The sequence below is a fragment of the Gouania willdenowi genome, chromosome 21, assembly GCF_900634775.1.
Source record: "Gouania willdenowi chromosome 21, fGouWil2.1, whole genome shotgun sequence".
In the NCBI taxonomy this organism is placed as follows: Eukaryota; Metazoa; Chordata; class Actinopteri; order Blenniiformes; family Gobiesocidae; genus Gouania; species Gouania willdenowi.
Genome location: NC_041064.1, coordinates 14,239,916 through 14,259,127, shown reverse-complemented (window position 1 = coordinate 14,259,127; position 19,212 = coordinate 14,239,916). Strand labels below are relative to the sequence as shown.

Here is a 19,212-nt window from a genome sequence, read left to right as displayed (position 1 = left end):
CTTCCACATCTTGTCTGCCAGGAAACACAGCCGAGTCCAGCACAACAGTCGCCTGTCACCGTTGCCTTCCCCAAGCCACCATGAAGTGCCAATAGAGGTGAGAGTCTCTTTACAGGACACAGCCTCTAGCTTTTTTTATCACTGTTGCTTTCTCATGTGTTAACAGAGTATTTTAAATTTGGACATGTCCATAACAGTCCTATTTACTGCGGGTCCCACATAATACCTAATTCAAATTTGAAAAGCGTGTCTTTGAATCAGTTTTTTGGATAACATTTAATTTGTTGTCCATACAGTGTCTGAGTTTTTATTAGTGGACCTATACCAAGTATGAGTAACTCTCGAAGTACATTCATTGTGACCCTTTACCAATTCAACAAAAAACGTTTGGCTTTACAGTAAGGCAATAACAAAGATAGTAATAAAATAGCTTTACTTCACAAAATTTGGTCCTCAGAGAGTTATAAATGTGAACATTTTGAGAGATAAAAACAAACTTGCAAGAAGCAATTTCAACATTTTGATTCAACTTTTTTTAAAAAGACTTTTTCCTCTCTTTTTTGCCTTCAGCGTACTGCTCCCAGTGAACGAGTCGACTCCCCTTCTCGCCATCACTGGAAGGAGTCGGTGCTGGTGAGCGCAGAGGACCCCTCGACTTCATCAACAACACGGATGAGCCCTCACTACCAGATAAATGGCCACGATGACAGGGCGGGTTCTGTGTCCAGGACGGTGGAGACGAGGACTCCAACACGACAGATCCACTTGGAACGCCTGACCACAGGTTTAACAGCTCAGGATGCCAGAGGCAACAAGACCTCCATACCTTACATTAATCACACTGAGGTTGATGGCATGTACCACATTGGTAGAGACCAGCATAGAGGGTCCTCTGTTAGCTTTTCAGACCAAGTCATGCTCAGACACGAACCCTTTGGTTCTGGAGCGGTAATTGAGGCTTTGCAGGCTCAACAGGAGCATTTGGTGAGTAGGATGCTGCACAGCGAGACAACTTCTTCTTCTCCTTCTTCCAAACAAATATTCATCATGAGCTATGAGCAAAGTCCTGTGCATAGTAACGTAAGGGACAGCAGTGTGGTGGTGGGAGAGAGGAGCAGTAGCCCTCTCACAGACGCACATATGATGGGTTCAAGGAATGTCATGAGCACTTCTTCCTCAGACTTCTACCAAGCCTCCCCCTACAGTCATGCTGAGCAGAATGGCTACAGCCCCTCACCCACTCACTCCACTGATGGCAGGTTCTCCTCCTTGCCATGCAAACATCACAAACCCCATCACCACACTGACACCCACCAAAACCAGGGGCAAGGAACGCATCCCACCCTGTCCCGGGACGAGCACATGGCAGCTCTAGAGTGCCGCATGATGGCCAATGGCCTCACCACACCTGGCAGAACCAGGGCCGGTCTGAGCCACAAACGTTCTGGACCAGCTGGACTCATGCACAGAGGAACAGTGCAAATGAACGAGTGCTCCATGACCAGCGGCTCAGAGTCCAGTGAGTCGGAGGTGGAGGGTGACAATAGGGACAATAGCAGGGGCGCTTTAATGTTTGGCTGCTCGGTGGACAGTAATTCTAGGTCTTTCATTCCCAGGAGCAAGTTCTCATTTGGCAGCCTGCAGCTGGATGAGGAGGCAGATGAGGATGCGTCCCATGCCTTCAGTGATGAGGATGGGGGGCAGGTGTTTAGCTGTTAGTGCTTGAACAGGGACAATTTGGCCCGCAGGAGAAAGTAAAAAATAAATTAAAAATGACAGAAAAAACATGATGAATCAATGTGTAAATAACCAACTAATTCGGTTATAGATATCGGTCCCTCAAAATACACAAATGAAATTAAACTTCACAATAATGGCTATCATTTTTAAAAGCACATTTTTTTTAAATTACTGCAATTTTTTTAAAAATTATTCTACAAGATTTCCCAAAATTAAATAAAAACGAGTGCAGTGTCCGTAGGAAATATGTATTGCTATAGAAAAGTGGGAGGTTAAATAGCTTTTTCATGGATGGCCAAATGAGATTGTGTTTGAAGTTGGGACGTCAGGGACATTTAGGTTTTTTGTGAAAGAATTTTTGAAATTTTTTGCATTTATAGACATAATTTATTACCGGTGTCATTGCAGTCCAAACAAATCCGATGTCGCACACCCTTGAACCAAGCACCAGCCATGCACACGTTCCACAGGCAACAGTCACTGTTGACATCATCACTGTAGAGCTAGGACTGATGTTCCAGTGCTCTAATGTTCTGATGACATCAATGTAGAGCTAGGACTGATAACATCGTCAAGCGAGGATTAATTACATCACTGAGTTTGTCGACTGGGGTGTCCAAACAAATCCGACGTTGCACACCCTTCAACCAAGCAGCAGCCATGTTGAAAGTCTCAGGTCAATCTGAGCTTGATTCACAGAGATATTTGAGGAACACACACAGACGGACAGATTCCTTGCTTTTATAGAGATGAATCACAAAATCATGTAAATTTAGGTGACTCATATTTGTCATTTGTTATATTTTCGGTGCTTTACATATTTTACATTTCATTTAAATGTGGAAGGGCAAATTAGTGCACATTATTGATGAAATGTCTTTTTTCTTTCCGCCTATAATCTGCGCCCCACTGGTGATTAAACTGGTCCGTAATTGGCCCCTGAACAAAAATGAGTTTGACTCTCCTTTTTAAAGGCAGAGTCAGGAGCAGTGGGGTTTCTATCACTTGACAGGTTTAATTACTTGTTATAAATGAGAACTTATCAGAAAATATCAGTTTGTCATATACTGTTGTTCTGTGAGGCACAACACGCTGCTTTCAGCTTGAAGCACTTTTGAAAACAGCTTTGTTTTGAGGACATCAATGTCTTTGCACACAGACATGTGCCTTCGCTCTGATTCCAAACGGAATTACCAATAATTCAGTGCAGCAAAAGATATTTTCCTCATTCAGATGTTGGGTATTGGATCTGTTTTGCAGTTATTGATAGCTTTGTACCTTCTGGATGCCTTATGACTTTGGAAATCACAAGTTTTATCGCCATTATTAAGGGACTAATGCAAGCTGGGTGATTTGTGTACTGTTTTTTCCTTAAATGCTCTTATTTTTGGTGATTATCTTCTTTGTGGAGAGATAAGTTTGTGATCTATTTTTTAATTAAGGCAGTATTTGTGCACATTCTTGACATTTAAAACCAAGAATCTCATTTATTTGCAAGTCAGTTGATGCAGCATGTGACGTGATTGTTGTAGTTTTGTTGATCATCCTTTGATGTTTGAATGGATAATAATCCATCAGATGAGAATATTCAATTCAACTTTATTTATATTGCGCAGAATACAACAAAGTCATCTCAAAGCACTTAACAATATAAAATTCATTGTAAGAAAGAAAGAACCCAACAAGATTCACATGAACAAGTATTTAGCGACAGTGGGAAGAAAAAACTTCCTTATTTTGTTTTTATAACAAGAAGAAATCTCTGGCAGAACCAGGTTCAGAGGTGGCAGACATCTGCCCTGACTGGTTGGGGTTTAGTGAACAGAAGGACAATCACAACAGGATGGAGGGATAGGCCATCAGAGTGTCCCAGACTAGTTGAGCCATGAACCATCGACCAGGAACTGCCAGCTCCAGCGTCAAGATAACCTGGCAAGAGCCAGATTGACGTGTAGCCCTCCCTCTAACTCAGTTTCTCCACATCGATATGGATCTGTGTTTGGCTAATTCTTTCAGAACCAGGGATGGACATGAACAGAATGCTTGAAGCTGATTGGGCGGACCATGATTTGTTTTCGCCAATGACACGGTAACAAATGATGTCGTCGTCATCGACATGCGCTGCAGAGACGCTGCTACAACAAGGCTCCGCTTTGCCGTCTTTACCATCCAAAAATGCACAAAGCGCCTCTCGCTATTGCTCTTTCCAAAAGGAAATGCTGGATTCTCCTAAAACTGAGTTTATAGCAGCTTCCACGCGTTCATCCTCCTGCGTCGACATCATTCTATTTTGCTTCAGAGTTATGATAATAGCGGTAGCCAAGCTAGTTCCTCTCCCCACAACTGTGCATGCCTTCGTCACACCCGGATGTCCCCCCCTAAACCACAACACTGCCTCATGATTGGTTCGAACCGGTTTGGGTTTAAAAGGCAAAGGCGTGAGCAGCACAAGATGGATTCTGGTGTTTCTGATCACCAGGAGAATCCATCTTGCAGGCAAGGTTAGCATCGAGACACCTGAAACAGAAAAGAGAGCAGAGGGCGAGGAGAAGGCACAGACTGCAGGAAAAACATGATACACTTTGATACACTCAATCCTAGTGGTTAGGTTAATATTAATATTAGACGTTATTAGATATTGTTTATGGTTCACTCTTTTCATCATGACTTAATTGCACTGTAAAATGAACAGAGGGCCAATAATACAAGATGTGGGCTTATTTTATCTTTATATTAGCTTTATAAGAACCAGCTACACGTTGGACAACAAAATCCTACTGACTAGTTTCGACATAACCGGTCTCCATAGTGCAATAACGATATGGCCCTGCACTATTTTTTATTTTCCTTCATAGTTTATTTCTATTGCACTTTTTTCTGTTAGCCCAACTGTTGCTTTTGTCTGTTTCCTTTTCTTTTGATTGAAAGCATGTGTCTGAGTGTTATTGTGTCATTTCTTATTGGTTTTATTGTAAAACTTTTACTTGCATGTAAACCAGATTTGCTGTTCTATCACTTACTTTGTGTTTGTGTTTCGGGGAAAAGCAAGATCACCATATGTCTGTGTTTTCTGTGCAGCTGAAAGGAGAGGGGGAAAAACATATTGTTGTATAATTACTTCAAAGCACTGAATCTAAAGAGTTAAGCATGGTTTTTCAAATTATTATAGTAGTCACTCATACTACACAAGCCTTCCTCACTTGTATTATCTGATTAATAGTAAAATGATGTATCATTTAACATTTCACTCTGCACTTCAGGCTGTTTTTAACCCCTGTTGTTTTTGTTGCATGATGTTTAAACTCTTTTGTTCTGCCTGCTGTATGCATGAACTCTGCTGATTGTATTCTAATACACTTTTGTACTATATGCTCTTTCATTTCACTGGACTTTCAGTTCATCATATCACAGTTTTCTTGGTCCTACAGTGGGTTCTGAGTGTGCAACAATTATGTATAGACAGTGTATATTGAGAATGCTCTTTTTAAATATGTCAGTAACATTTGTACAATCCTTAAACACCTCTGTAAAAAAAAGGTTTCTTCACTTTTCTGCATGAATTCTTGCTTTTTCTGCACCCTCTCTCACTGTTCACTTCTGCCTGTTCATGCTGCTCAGTTCTGTTCATGCAACAGGAAATACGGTCATATATTGCACATAGACCATTAAAGACGATCCTTGTTCACTGTGAGATACCAGTATTTTATTTTCTAAAGGCAGGTGTTTGTTGGGATGTCAAAACTGTCTGCTGCGGTTTGGTGATAGTGCTGTAGTTCCCGTTCATGTATGCCATTGTTTCTACTTTTCCCTCAGTAGTGTTAGGACTATGCTTTGTGCTAGTATGGTTACACTGGTGTTTTGTGTGTTACCAGGAAAAGCTGTGGTTATTTTCTAGCTGAAAGTTATTATGGGTAAGCAGGATAAATGATATCTTAGTCATCGTTCAGTCTGTGTCTCACTTTGTGCATTGATTGAGGTACAAAACATTTCCAAAGCTGAACGAGCAATGGAGCAAGTCGGCTGACTTTAGTCCAACTCTGAGGTTTTTATTATGTGGCCGTAGAAGAACCTGGAAGAAGGTGAAACAAGTGTTTGACGTAGCTTGTGTTTTCTACTTAGTCAGGTGTGCTGTATAGTTACTGTATAGTTTAGCATTTTAGACTCAAACGTCATTGGATTTTCAAATTAAAAAAATAAGATTGACATTCAAGGCATTTTTCTTCATCAGGATTGAGGAGAGATGAACAAAACTTTAAAAACCGGTTGGCTGAAAACAAGAAAATGAAATGTTAGTAAATAGAAACAGAAAATATGAAAAAACAGACCTTTGTGTGTGTGTGTGTGTGTGTGTGTGTGTTTCTGTCTTTTAACATTTCTTTTTTATTTACTTTTTAGAAACAGAAAATCAAAATAACCAGTTTGCAAAGGTTTGTTCATCCCTGCTTGATCCTTGTAAAGAAAAATGCCTTGAATTTCAATCCTAATTTTAGAATTTTAAAATCAAAACGATCACAATTTTTTTTTTCTCCCAATATCTTATTCTGAACGGAAAATCAAAGGACCAAAATATACACTGATATTTGTTTGCAAATTTGTTTTTTCTTTGTATTGTAGCTAGTGCTAAAAAAGGTTTCCTCCATGCAGGTGCCATATCCAACAGTCCCCATCTGCCCCCCTCCCCCGAACACTCTAACGGATTGGTCAATGGCCAGAAGTCGCTGAACCTGTGCAGCCACAGTCCTGATGGCCAGCAGCCATCCCCACTCACCAGCCCGCTGCTCAACGATGCCTGCAGCGTTCGCACTGATGATGAAGATGACGTCCGGAGGAAGGTTTGTTGATGGGATCCTCCTTAGCATGTTGCTTTTCTGTAGAAAATGCTTTAATAGCATAAATGTTGTTAAAAGATGCTTCATATTTAAGATCGTTTTGTCCTTTTCAGAGGTTTCCAACAGACCGCGCTTACTTTATTGCCAAGGAGCTGCTGACCACGGAGAGGACATATGTGAGAGACCTGGAGGTGGTGACGGTGGTAAGACGAGTCACTCTGCTCCTCCCTTCCTCCTCCTGATTATTCTGGTTTGCTGGCAGCTTTTCATGTCGCGTTATCTCAAGGTTTATACAGCAGCAAACAGGATATTAGGCACGCGGTGTGACCTCTGTACTGACCGCGTCTCACTCTGCACATGCAGAAAAAGCATCACACCCCTTCACTGGCAGCTCTTAGCTTTTAACGTCCTGCAATTTTTAAGAGTAGCTTTTTACACACCTCATGAATATTTGGGTAGGCGAGGGTGTGCCATTCTGATCCTGACCAGTGCTGCTGCTGCTGAGGAGGAGGAGAGTGAAGTCATGTAAATGACAGCTGCTGTCTCCTTTTCTTTGCCACAGCTCATTTACTTTCATCTATCACATCAGCTGAACATGTTTCCTTTTTTCAGTTTGCAAACAATATTTTTTAGAAAATACAGGATTTTTTTAGTTCCTTTGAACCAGTTTGAAGTTTTAGGAGAGAAACTCCGATAAAAGGGGCTTGAATTTAAAATTTAAAATTTTACCGGAAACTCCATTAACGTAGAATATTCCTCTGTCTTAGAGGGAAAAAAAGGAACTATTTTAAAATACCTCATCGGCAATGTGGCTTCACTTTTAGCAATTGATGTTTTTGTACTTTTGCCTTAACATGAAACATTGTGGTAAAAGTTTGATGGAGGGGATTAAAGGCCTGTAATATTTGTGGTTCTATTATTACACTCAGCTGTCACACAACAAAGAATAATCCTGGTTATTGTATTAAACAATAGGGGATTCACATTAGTGGAGCATACATAGACAACATCTATGAGTTGGATAATCTTCAGTTATCTTTGAGTTAATTTTCCCGTAAATATTCAGGCAGGTGTTATCCTTTGTGGATGATCCATTAAACTGACGATCAAATAAACAAAAGGTTTTGATTTTGGCTACTTAAAGCAGATGATTTTTTTTCTCCTCTCGTCAGATTACGTACTTCATAACTATACAGCAAATTATTCAACAGATGACATTTACAGGCAGTGTGTGCTACAGCAAATCTTCCATGTGCTCTCTTAATGAAGAGCCTTCTGTGGCCCTGTATGCTGCTGATCATGTGTGTTGTTCCAGTTTAGATATGTGATGCAAAGTCTGGATTTTACATAAAATGATTAGATTAAATGTTTTTGGAATGCAAACCAACTGTGCTGTAATAAGGAATCATACTGGATTTGGGTCTGAACATGTGCACACACTGGAAATGATGGAGGTAATCGAACCATTTAACGTTTGCCTGAGATTTCAGTTTTACTTTGAATTTTAACTTTTAGATTAGATGAAGGGGAAAGTGATGCTATAAATAGTTTGTTTTTTTTTAGGATTTTAACACCTGAATATTTTGACTTCTTTATTAACATTTTGAGATCCTAGTTGACTGTACTGTGTGTTTTGGTGTCAGTCTTTTCAGAGGGCTGTAGTAGAAGATGAAGCGACTCCGGAGACTTTGAAAAACACCCTGCTCACGTCTTTCAAACCTCTGCACAAGTTCCACACTGGATTTCTCAGGGAGGTGGAGCAGAGGCTGGCTCTGTGGTGAGTGACCTGCTGTCTCTGTGATGTCATGCTTGGGTCTAGGTCCAATTTATCATGAGTCATTGTTCAAAATGAGCGGATTTGGCGTGTATATTATGAAAGGCTCCTCCAGTCCCTTTAGATGTCCCAAGCAGCTCCCGTCTCCATGGAAACTGTCACGCAGCACCACGACCAGCCTTATCTCGCCTGTGGGTTTTTACTGTCTGATCTCTTTAATGATGCTATGCTTCACCGAATCTCACTTTTTCACTCCCGCAAACACACCGAGGGATAAAAACCAACCAATCTGTTGAAATTTACACCCATTAATTCCATGCTATTTTTATTCCCAAGTCTCCGCCACCTATTCAGTCTATGAACTCTGAATTCTAGTTGAGGGTGATATTGTTCTTTAGTTTGCTGATAAAAACACGTCATTCCAATAGGAATGCAAATGTTCAGGCCAGCGTGTCATGTGTCTACTTTGGCTTTGCATATGCACAGAATCACAGTGTCTTTCTTCTGTCAAACATGGGTTCACATGTTTCTTACATGTGTGAGGGAGGATGTTACAGACTGAAAGAAGCTCAAGCCATAAAATACTTAGCATTTACAAGGCATGCTTATTGGCAGTCCACCACTCTGTGCTTTAATCAGTTATTCCATGCTCAAGGGAGACACCTGCTGGTGGAATATGGTTTGAAAAAGAGCGATGAAAAGCACAAATATCATTTCTTTAATCACAGATTTTACTAATATTGATGGCTATGTAATACATAACATCATCATTGTCATAAAGATAAGGTGCAGAATTACATTTGTATCATCAAAAAGCTCTCAATAACTAAATCCACTGTATACCAGTGCTTTTCAAAGTGTGTGGGATAGGTGGTGCATGACAAATGAGGACATTTTCAATTTCATGCCAATCTTTTAAAAATTCTTCATTGACAATAAAGAACATTAACACTAAACAAAATGCCTACACACAAATAAAGTATTAATGAATAGCCTAAAAAAATAGCAGAAATTAAAAGAGCGTTAATTTATTAGATTGCATTAGATATGTGACATGGGGACAAAATGTAACGAGGAGCTAAAGGGCTAAAAATAATGATTGGAGTTTGCATGTGAAGTGGAACAATAATAAAAAATAAAAAACTTTCAATAGCTGACTAATTTCCTTTTTTGTTTTCTTAAGCTTTTTGGCACAGATTGCTGACACCGTTTCATTATTTTTGCAGGCAATTAGTTTAATTTAGTTTTTGAGTTTTAAACGTGTTACATTAATTCATCCGTGCACTGAATTTCCTTTTTTGTTTTCTTAAGCTTTTTGCCACTTTATTTAATTAGTTTTTTTATGCAGGTGATTATTTTAATCTAGTTTATTTATTCTGTTTTTAATTATGAAACATGTTACTTGTTCCCTGTTAGTTCAATAAATTTACAAATGTGTTATTTGTCAGGATTCTTTGGGGGGCATTGAGCACATGTGGGGCTTGATAGCCCCTCCTTTGTTCAAAATGGGGAATACCAACTAAGTTTGAGAACCACTGAATTATTTAAGTGTTATGGATTTAGAAATCAAAACATCTAAGAGAAGATTTCTCTGTTTTAGGGAGGGACGCTCTAACGCGCACATCAAAGGAGACTACCAGCGCATTGGAGATGTCCTGCTGAAAAACCTACAAGCACTGAAGGTAAGGTGTGAAAACTTTCATTCCCGTTTAGTATAAATTCACACATGTATCAATTGTGTGTCTGCAGCCTCTGACCACAAACCTGAACAGGCAGTCTGAAGTCCTGCTGGAGCTGGAAAAGGCGTGCCGGGCATCCCGCAGGGTGGAAGGCTTGTGCAGAGACTTTGAGCTGCAGAAGGTTTGCTACATCCCGTTCAACGTCTTCATCCTGCGTCCCCTTCATCGCCTCGTCCACTACAAGCAGATCCTGGAGCGCCTGTGCAAACACTACCAAGCTACTCACGAGGATTTCAGGGACTGCAGAGGTATTATCGGACTGGCTCAGGGATATTTCACTGCTTTTCCAGAGCATTTCTCACCCACTGTCATTGTTCAGCTGCTCTGGCGGACGTGTCAGAGGTGGTGGAGCAGCTCCAGGGTGTGCTGACCAAGATAGAGAACTTTCAGAAACTTCTGGAGCTCAAGAAAGATTTGATTGGCGTTGACAATCTAGTTGTTCCTGGTCGGGTATGTTTCCAAAAGAATTCCAAGGAGTTGGATTTAAACTATTTGTTGGCAGTTTTTTTTTTTTATTCATTAAAATGTTTCACTTTCTATTGTAGTTCAGCAAATTGAGGCTCATTTCCTTGTCTTTCAGGAGTTCATCAGGTTAGGCTGTCTAAGCAAACTGTCAGGGAAAGGCCTGCAGCAGCGAATGTTTTTCTTGGTAAGACCTCACACTGGACTTCAGCAGAACAGACCAATCAATGAGGGAACACTTCATCCTTTTGTTATTTCCAGATTTGCATCACAGGTGTTGGCAGATATTGAGCAATACATTGAGCAATGATTACTTCTATGCTTTAGACTTTGACCAAGCTATTTAAATGTGGTGTTTGCTTTGGATACTCCAGTGCATCTGCACTGACAGCTTGTTTATTGGATACATAAGTTTTAAGCTTTACTGAGAGGTTAATTCACTTTCTTTGTTCTTGTTTTGGGACAGTTTAATGACATCATTTTGTACACAAGTCGGGGGATGACGCCGACTAATCAGTTCAAAGTGCACGGACAGCTCTCCCTCCGTGGCATGACAGTAAGTGTCTTATTGGTTTCCAATCTGCTGTCACCAACTGGTCATTATTACTAAAATGAACTGAATGAATGAACCTACACTCACTCCATTTACATTCTCAGTCTGTCTAACATGACGCAGCAATGTGATGGATCTTCTGTGTGTGTGTGCAGATCAGGGAGAGTGAGGATGAGTGGGGTGTACCTCATGCCTTTACATTGGTCGGACAACAGCAGTCGGTGGTTGTAGCCGCGAGGTGAGTGCATGTGTACAGCCTGAAGCTCCAACAACAAACTCCATTCATTGTTTTCTCTCAGTTACTTTTGTTGCATTTTTAAAAAAGCTTTTAAATGAGCAGTGTTCTATTATTAGGAAGTTTGGACCATGGAGCCAAACTTCCAAGGAACCAAAAGATACTTTGTGATTGGAATATGGACTATTTGTAGATAAAGGGTCATTAAGCAAGGCCATTTACCCTTAAATATTCTAAATGTCTTTGATCTAAAATAAGTAAACGGCAAATATGTTGAACATTATTTTAAGCAAGAGCACTCAGAGTGCAAACCTCCACCAAGCGCCAAATATCCTGATCATGGTACCGTGATCATTCACACGTTAAAGACTTGGAAAACATTTTTATCCCCATTAATACCGATACAATAGGTCCAAATGTATGGGCACCTCTAATTATTTGAAAAATCACAATGAAACATGCAATCCTGATCAGATCCAGATGAAACTCTGAGGAACTTGAACCAACCCAATATAAGTGAGTGAAATTTCATAAAGATCAGTCAATTACGAATTGAGATAAGAATTTTTTGCCAATGATGAGAGAGAGGTTGAAACAGATCTAGAATCAGTATATTGATCCAGATCCCCTCCAAAATGTAAAGGAATATTCCATGGCGTAAGATTTATCTTTGGTTAAAATGTTGTCAAAGTCCGTTTAGTACTTTTGATGTAATCATAACAGACAAACAATAAACGCTGGTGTCAAAAAGAAAAGTGAAAATGAAGAAAAGTCTCATTACATTATACTTGGGCAGATTACAGACAACTTTTTATTGTTTTGTTACAAAACAAATGCAGGTGATGCATCTGTGATGTTTATCATTGTAAAGCAGAAGTCACCAAGCATTGCATTTTACACTAATGAACAGGAAACCTGAGCCTTGGGAGGTCAGTTAGTATTAACAAGCTAAAGACATGCTGTTGCACTGCTACCACATTCTAACCGGTTGGCATTACAAGAGTTAACGTTCTCATTTCCTACACTGGTATATGGTTTTGTCTCCAGCTCTTTGTGTGAGATGGAGAAATGGATCAGGGACATAAAGATGGCAATAGAAATGATCAAAACCAGCAACGGGCCTTCCTGTGACCTGCTGAGCAGCACGTTGACAGACAGTAAGTGAAATGCTTGAACGCAGCTCTCAGCGTGAAACAGCTGGCTTCAGTTTGTTACTCAGTAACTTGTGGAGAAAGGTGGAGACGTTGACATTCCCACCGGCTGAAACCGCAGTAACACTCAGACTCGTGAGTGATTTAACGCTGTTTGTGCTTCAGCTCCTGCCCCGCCTGTCCTGTCCTCACTATCCCACTCACTATGTAGCAGTAACCACCTCCTGACTTTCCCAGAATGCCCAGACGACGGCTCAGCTGAAGCAGATTCCGAGGACGAGATGGCGTCGCTGGGCTCAATGGAGAAGGCCGCGGCTCACCGTGGTAACACCATGGTGCACGTGTGCTGGCACAGGAACGCCAGCGTGTCCATGGTGGACTTTAGTGTATCTGTGGAGGTATCAGCCATACCTACAACCTGCCCCCCTCTGCTCTCCTCTCTGTTCTTCTAAGTGTGTGCTGTACTTTGACTCTCTGTGATGGTTTCTCACTGGGAACAGAATCCTCCACACGTTCTCCTCCCACTTGTATCTGCTGTCCCTCCAACACTTTGCAGTCTGTCCTGTTCTGTGAGAGAGCAGCACCAAGATGAACCAAATGTCTTCATCTCACTCTGACACAGGGGTGTCAAACTCATTTTAATTCAGGGGCCAAATACGGACCAGTTTGAACTCAATTGGGCCGCAAATAATTTCCAACATTAATGTTCCTTTTAGTTTCCACTTCTACGTAGCAATGATATGTAAAATAAATAAATAAATAAAATCCAAGCAATAAGTGACGGGTAATAGCCCCTGCAGGAACTTCACTTTAAATTCCCTTGATTTTTTTGACTAATGTCGGCATAGGAATTTGCAGGATGGCATTTTTTTAATTTTTTTTTAAATCCACAATTTGCAATTAAAAATTACTAATCCAGTGGTTCTTAACCTCTTTCAGGTCGTGACCCCATTTTTATATCAAGATGTTCCAGCTTATACTGCATTTTATTTGAACATTAGTTTTTGATTAAGAAAGTGAACATATAGAATACTTTTCTTTGAGATTGCGTGTGGTAAAGAATAACAATTAAATAATAATAGTTTAATAATAATTTAAAAAATACAAAAATATATTTTTAATCAGTAATTTAGTATCGATTACTATATATTCCAGAGGACCCCAAGGTTGAAGAACGCTGGACTAATTATTTTATGAAAGCATGGGAAAACTGTGTAAATTCTGTAAATATTGTGGAGTTTAATTAAATTTGAGAGTTTGGAGAGGCTGACATATCTACAACTGAATTATTTGGTGTTTTACACAATGATTATTGTTTTCTCAGTCATCTCAGTCGTTTTCCTGCGGGCTGCATTGGATACTCCAAAGGGTCGGATTTGGTCCCTGGGCCTTGGGTTTGACACGTGTGTGCTCTAACAGAACAAATGTAGCGTCTCCACAGCCCAGCTCTGTCCTGATCTAGTTCTGCTTTTCCTCTCCGTTTGTAACTCTGTCCTCTTCACAGCCCTGCCTGGACACACACGCACACACACACACACGCACGCGTTTACCCCGGTCACTGCATGCCTGTGTTTCACCTGCTCAGTCTCTGTGTTTCTGTCCTCCCTGTCTGTTTCTTCTCTCTTTCACACGTCTGTGACTTCCTGCGTGCTAGAAGAGCCTAGTCCAGTCAGGGAGAATAAAGCCCCTGTGGTGGGGGCCCCGAGTGGCCAGGGACCAGTGCCTCTGTCTATAATCTGCTGGTACCGTGTTCAGAGCTTCTCCTTTAGTGAATCCTGCAGGAATCTAGAGGTAAATTGGCCAGGCAGACAGGAGAGGAGCCATAAGCCATGATTATTATTAATAAACTGCACCGCAGGAAGTTTATTCCAAATAATTGTAATTGTAAAATAATTGTATTGTAAAAGCTTGATGCTTAATATTCTGGCAAACCAGTCGCAATCCATCCTTGCATCACTCATCACCATAGCTAAAAAAAAAGGAAAAAAAACAGTAATAGTGAATTAAAAAATATTTTTAAAAATCCTTAAATATCAACCACTGGCAGAATCTCCTCATATAATGAATTTCCATTGAAAAGATGTCTGCACTCAGAAAAAATAAAAAAAAAACCTGCTTTGAGGAATGTTTACATTTTTTAGATATTAATTTAAAAAAAAGAGTATTATAATAGGATAAAATAAAAAGATAGGCTTTATTTAGAAAATATTCTAATAAGTAGATTATTATATGAATGCACCAAAACAAATCCAAGCTGTTGTCAGTTAGTGATTTTTCTATGGTATATTATTGGGCAAAATAGTCACTGAGTAGATAATTTTATATTGTAATATTATCCACATTGAAATGTAAATTAAAGTTGGTGTAATCTTGTAAATTTTATCAGTGATTAAGTGCTTTAAAAATGTAGTATAATGATGTATCTCATTATTTAAAGCACACTTAGTAGTGCGTTTGTTAACATTTGTTGTGTGAAATCTTGAGATTCAGGCTTGTTTTGTCTTTGCAGAACCAGCTGTCAGGAAACCTGCTGAGGAAGTTTAAGAACAGCAATGGTTGGCAGAAGCTCTGGGTGGTTTTCACCAACTTCAGCCTGTTTTTCTACAAGTCCTACCAGGTGAGTCCATAACACTCACACTCTGCTGTCTTCCTCAAACCGCCACAGCTTTTCCACGGAGCTGCTGAGCGTCACATGTTAGTGTTAAATACCAACTGTGTGTGTGTTGCGTGAGACAAACACATTCCCAGACACGCTCTTCATCACTTTAACAAGTGTTGCTTTTAAATTGAATAATAAATCTACTAAGAATTATTCAATCAGCTACCTACATACTCAATGCGAGCCAATCTGTTTATACTATTTCTCGACGATGCTAAAATTAACATTTTTTAATCTGTAGCTATGTATTTCATCCCAAAGTTGTCATCCACTACTAATCCCAGTGTGATGCCAAAAACAATGTGAAAGCAACATTTCCCACTTTGAAAGTTGACAAAACAATGGCAGATGTTGATTTTTAATTTTTGTCTTATTCCAAAAAACCCAAATTCAGCTGAAATCAAAGTGACCGCATGTAACAAGACACATTATAAAGAAAATGGGACAAAATTTTCTGTTTGTCGAAAAAAACACAAGAAATCATGGTAAGAAGGAAGTAAAAACACTTCCTAAAGAAACGTTTACATTCTTAGTATTCTTCTACAGGACTTCAAATCCCAACATGCAATGCGCAAAACTTTTCCAAAGTTTAAGTCGGATAATGATTTCACAACAAACCCATTTTTTTTCCCGTGGAATCAATTAAAAAAAAAAAACCTTGTTGTTGGTGCAGTATCATTTGTTTACTGTGTAATGTTTGTGTAATTGTTCCTGTAAAAAAAAAGAAAAACTGTAATAAACAGAATATACAAAAAAAAAAAATACCTGCAAGCGCTAATTTCAACCTTTGGGTACATTTTCCTGGTTTTTCAGAAAAATGCCTTTGATTTTTGGATCGATGAGGCCAATACCCACAGCTTTAATAAGTAGTTGAGAGTTCAACCCAGGAAACTCTCGTACTTAAACCTGTAGTAATACAGGGTATAACTGTGAGTCAGCATTTAAACAGGAAGTTAGTGTCTAGCAGCTAATGATGCCAGAGGATAAATTGTTCCCTTTATTCCTGATGAACTGCCTTTAATCCATAACTGCAACATGCACATTTGAAGCACAACTTTGGCAGTAGGTTCTATCTAAATGTTGCTCTAAAAAAGACATTTCAAAGTAAAAAAAAAAAAATGTACAAAAAAAGAGATACCTGTTTTTACCTTTATAAAGTCTGCACTCTGCTGCATAAATATTTACCTTTGAAAATAAAATAGAACCCATTTTTTTTTTTTTTTTTTTACTTTAAGTCCAAAAAATCTCTCGCAACCCATAAAGAATTGGTCAATAACCCACAAGTTGAAAACTACTGCTTTATCCAATCCCACAGCTAATCAGCTCTACTCCTACTGAATATTTAAGGAGTGCTTTATAAGGATTAGTCAGTATAGAATACTGAGCTAACCAAATGTCAGAGTAGGTCAACCAGCAGATAAAGTTTATTGTGCTTTATGCCAGTAATGTTTGAGTTAAAAATAAAAACATAAGGCATAAAGACTTGTTCAAATATGCACCGCAGTTAAAATGTCACTTGTAACCTTTTTATCACAAATATTTGTGAATCCAGACATTTAAAAAAAAAAAAAACATTACTTTTTGATCATGTTTGTGATGTAGTGTTACGTGTAGCACTACCATTTTTATACTGTATTTTATTTTAACTAGATTAATATTTGAGGAAGTGAAAGTATAGAATAAAGTTGTTTGACATTGCTTGTGGTGTTTTATTTTGAAAAAGAATAATCTACAAAATTACAAAAATATAATTTCTTAATCATAAATATTTTTTAATCATTTATTAGATATTCCGGGCGACCCAAAGGTTGAAAACCACTGCACTAATGGATAGTTTGTTCAAGCAGAACTTTAAAGGCTAAACCAATCGAACAAATATTTTTATTTTATTTTTTAAAATGGGTAAAATGTATTTTTTAATTAATAAAAATAGAATTAAATTAGTTTTTTTTTTAATCAAAGTTACGTTTTTTCCCCCCACATTTACCATTTATTTTGGTAGGAAAACCTACTAGTTTTTTTTTTTTTTTTTTTTTTTAGCTGCATGGTCTTATGATCAGAGAGAGCGATGAAATGATTCAGTGACCTTTACTAAATTCTCTCCACCATTTTCAGGACGATTACCCTCTGGCCAGCCTCCCTCTGCTGGGTTACTCAGTCACCATCCCCACTGAGTCGGAAAACATCCACAAGGACTACGTGTTCAAACTGCATTTCAAGTCCCACATCTACTACTTCAGATCGGAGAGTGAATACACATTTGAGCGGTGAGCAGCTTCTCTGTGTAAAGTTCAAATAAAGTTTTATGCTCCTCAAATGTGGGAGGTGTGATAGTTGCGTCTCTCTGCAGGTGGATGGAGGTCATCCGCAGCGCTACGGTTCCTTCCAGTCACACTCGGGCCCTGAACAACAAGGAGCCCCACCCTCACTGAAGTTTGCTCTAAACTCCGTCTCCTTTTAGTGGCATCAGCCCCCCCCTCCTTCCACCCTGCCCTCATGGACTGTGCTTTTTCTTTTCTACGCATTTCTTGGACATTTGTCCATGTGTCCATGCACATTTGGTGCTTTTTAAGGCTTTAATGGTGACACGTCTGCTGGTTTTGACTGCATCAGAGACTCGTTTTTTGGCATTTTTACTCTCAACTCTGAAACCTCTTTTTAAGGATGTAATTTTTTTACTGTTTTCTAACGCTCCGAGCCACTTCCTACTTTTTCTGCTTTCCCTCACGTGTTAAACTGTGCAGCAGGAACATTCAGACTTCTTTTCTTTTTTATCTAAATCATCAGCAACTTTTTTCTACTCCTACATTTCAAGTGAAAGTGATTGCTTTGAAAATACTCTAGTGCCAAACTGATTTTTTTTTTTTTAATGTTGTGTTAAATGAAGACTTGGTTTGTCCCTTCCCACTTGGCCCAGTGCCATGAGGTAAAGAACAATCGTATTGTTTTGTTTTATCCTAAACACAGGTCTAGAATTGATCATAGTGTAGCTATAGCTGCCATCACCACCAATGCTATTTCAAATAAATGAGATGTGTTTTTTTTGCTGATCTGTTGTACGAAAGCTCTCCTAGAGCTCTTTTTTTTTATTATGCTGCGTGGGACATATTCATAAATATTGTATTATGAAGGTACGTGTAATGAAAGCTTTAAGAATTCTGTTTAAAAACAAGAGAAACTTTCAGTTCCAAGTGCTGTAGCCCTCACTGAACTAGGCTGCCTCCTCTACACAGATCCTTTTATGGCTCTAAATGAATGGACATATGCATTGGATTGGATTTTGCTGAGTAGTTTCAGATGGAAATCCCTCAGTTCTGCCCTGGACTGTGGCTATTTCTTCACAAAAAATACAGAGAGCTCTTTGGAAATGGAAGCAATAAAAAACAGACTAAACAAAAATCAAATTTTCTGACTTTTCATGCTTAGAAATGGGTCATTTTCAGTGGTTTGATGAATCTTACCAGTGTCTTTACAGCTGTTACCAACAGAGGGCGCCATTGGTCAAGAAAGCTACTTCAGTAAACCAGTGGCTCTGAACCTTTTCAGCCCACGACCCCCAAAATGAAGGTGCCAGAGACCGGGGACCCCCACTGTACCTGAAGGTGGTTGAACACAGACATGAACATTGAAGAACAGTCATGTGGAGACGGGGAATAAAGGGGAGAGCTTTTTAGGGCCCATCCATAAAGTCATTAACATGATGGTCCATTGTTTTATGAATTAGTGATAACCACAATTATGTATTCATTTGTTTGACTAATATCCACTGTTATCCAGGAAGTTTAATATTATTTGTGCCATAGTGTATAGCAGGGCTGGCCAATCCTGGTCCTCAAGAGCCACTATCCAGCATGTGTTAGATGTTTCCCTCTTCCAACACACCTGATTCAAATGAATAACTCATCATCAAGCTCTGCAGAAGCCTGATAACGATCCTGGTCATTTCAATCAGGTGTGTTGGAAGAGGGAAACATCTAAAACATGCTGGATAGTGGCTCTTGAGGACCAGGATTGGCCACCCCTGGTACATAGTCTTCTTAAAGATGTAAAAAAAAATTTAATCAGAAATA

At 39.3% G+C, this 19,212-nt stretch overlaps 1 protein-coding gene across 6 annotated transcripts in view; it reads left to right on the top strand.

The window, feature by feature from the left end:
* LOC114455735 (FERM, ARHGEF and pleckstrin domain-containing protein 1-like) overlaps positions 1 to 18,546 on the top strand; it is a 72,069-nt gene extending 53,523 nt beyond the window's left edge. Inside the window, exons 12-27 of one of the 6 annotated variants that reach the window (XM_028437130.1) lie at positions 22 to 97; positions 571 to 808; positions 6,385 to 6,572; positions 6,683 to 6,772; positions 8,213 to 8,346; positions 9,944 to 10,025; positions 10,093 to 10,330; positions 10,402 to 10,532; positions 10,663 to 10,731; positions 11,011 to 11,100; positions 11,253 to 11,335; positions 12,380 to 12,489; positions 14,141 to 14,274; positions 14,993 to 15,100; positions 17,258 to 17,409; positions 17,493 to 18,546. In XM_028437130.1, the coding sequence (XP_028292931.1) occupies positions 22 to 97; positions 571 to 808; positions 6,385 to 6,572; positions 6,683 to 6,772; positions 8,213 to 8,346; positions 9,944 to 10,025; positions 10,093 to 10,330; positions 10,402 to 10,532; positions 10,663 to 10,731; positions 11,011 to 11,100; positions 11,253 to 11,335; positions 12,380 to 12,489; positions 14,141 to 14,274; positions 14,993 to 15,100; positions 17,258 to 17,409; positions 17,493 to 17,574 (2,005 nt within the window). In that variant the 3' untranslated portion in view covers positions 17,575 to 18,546. Of the gene's footprint in view, positions 1 to 21; positions 98 to 570; positions 809 to 6,384; positions 6,573 to 6,682; positions 6,773 to 8,212; positions 8,347 to 9,943; positions 10,026 to 10,092; positions 10,331 to 10,401; positions 10,533 to 10,662; positions 10,732 to 11,010; positions 11,101 to 11,252; positions 11,336 to 12,379; positions 12,490 to 12,648; positions 12,882 to 14,137; positions 14,275 to 14,992; positions 15,101 to 17,257; positions 17,410 to 17,492 lie in introns of all 6 variants that reach the window. The other 5 variants (XM_028437129.1, XM_028437127.1, XM_028437125.1 and 2 more) reach the window with 5 other exon arrangements.
* Positions 18,547 to 19,212: the final 666 nt, after the last annotated feature.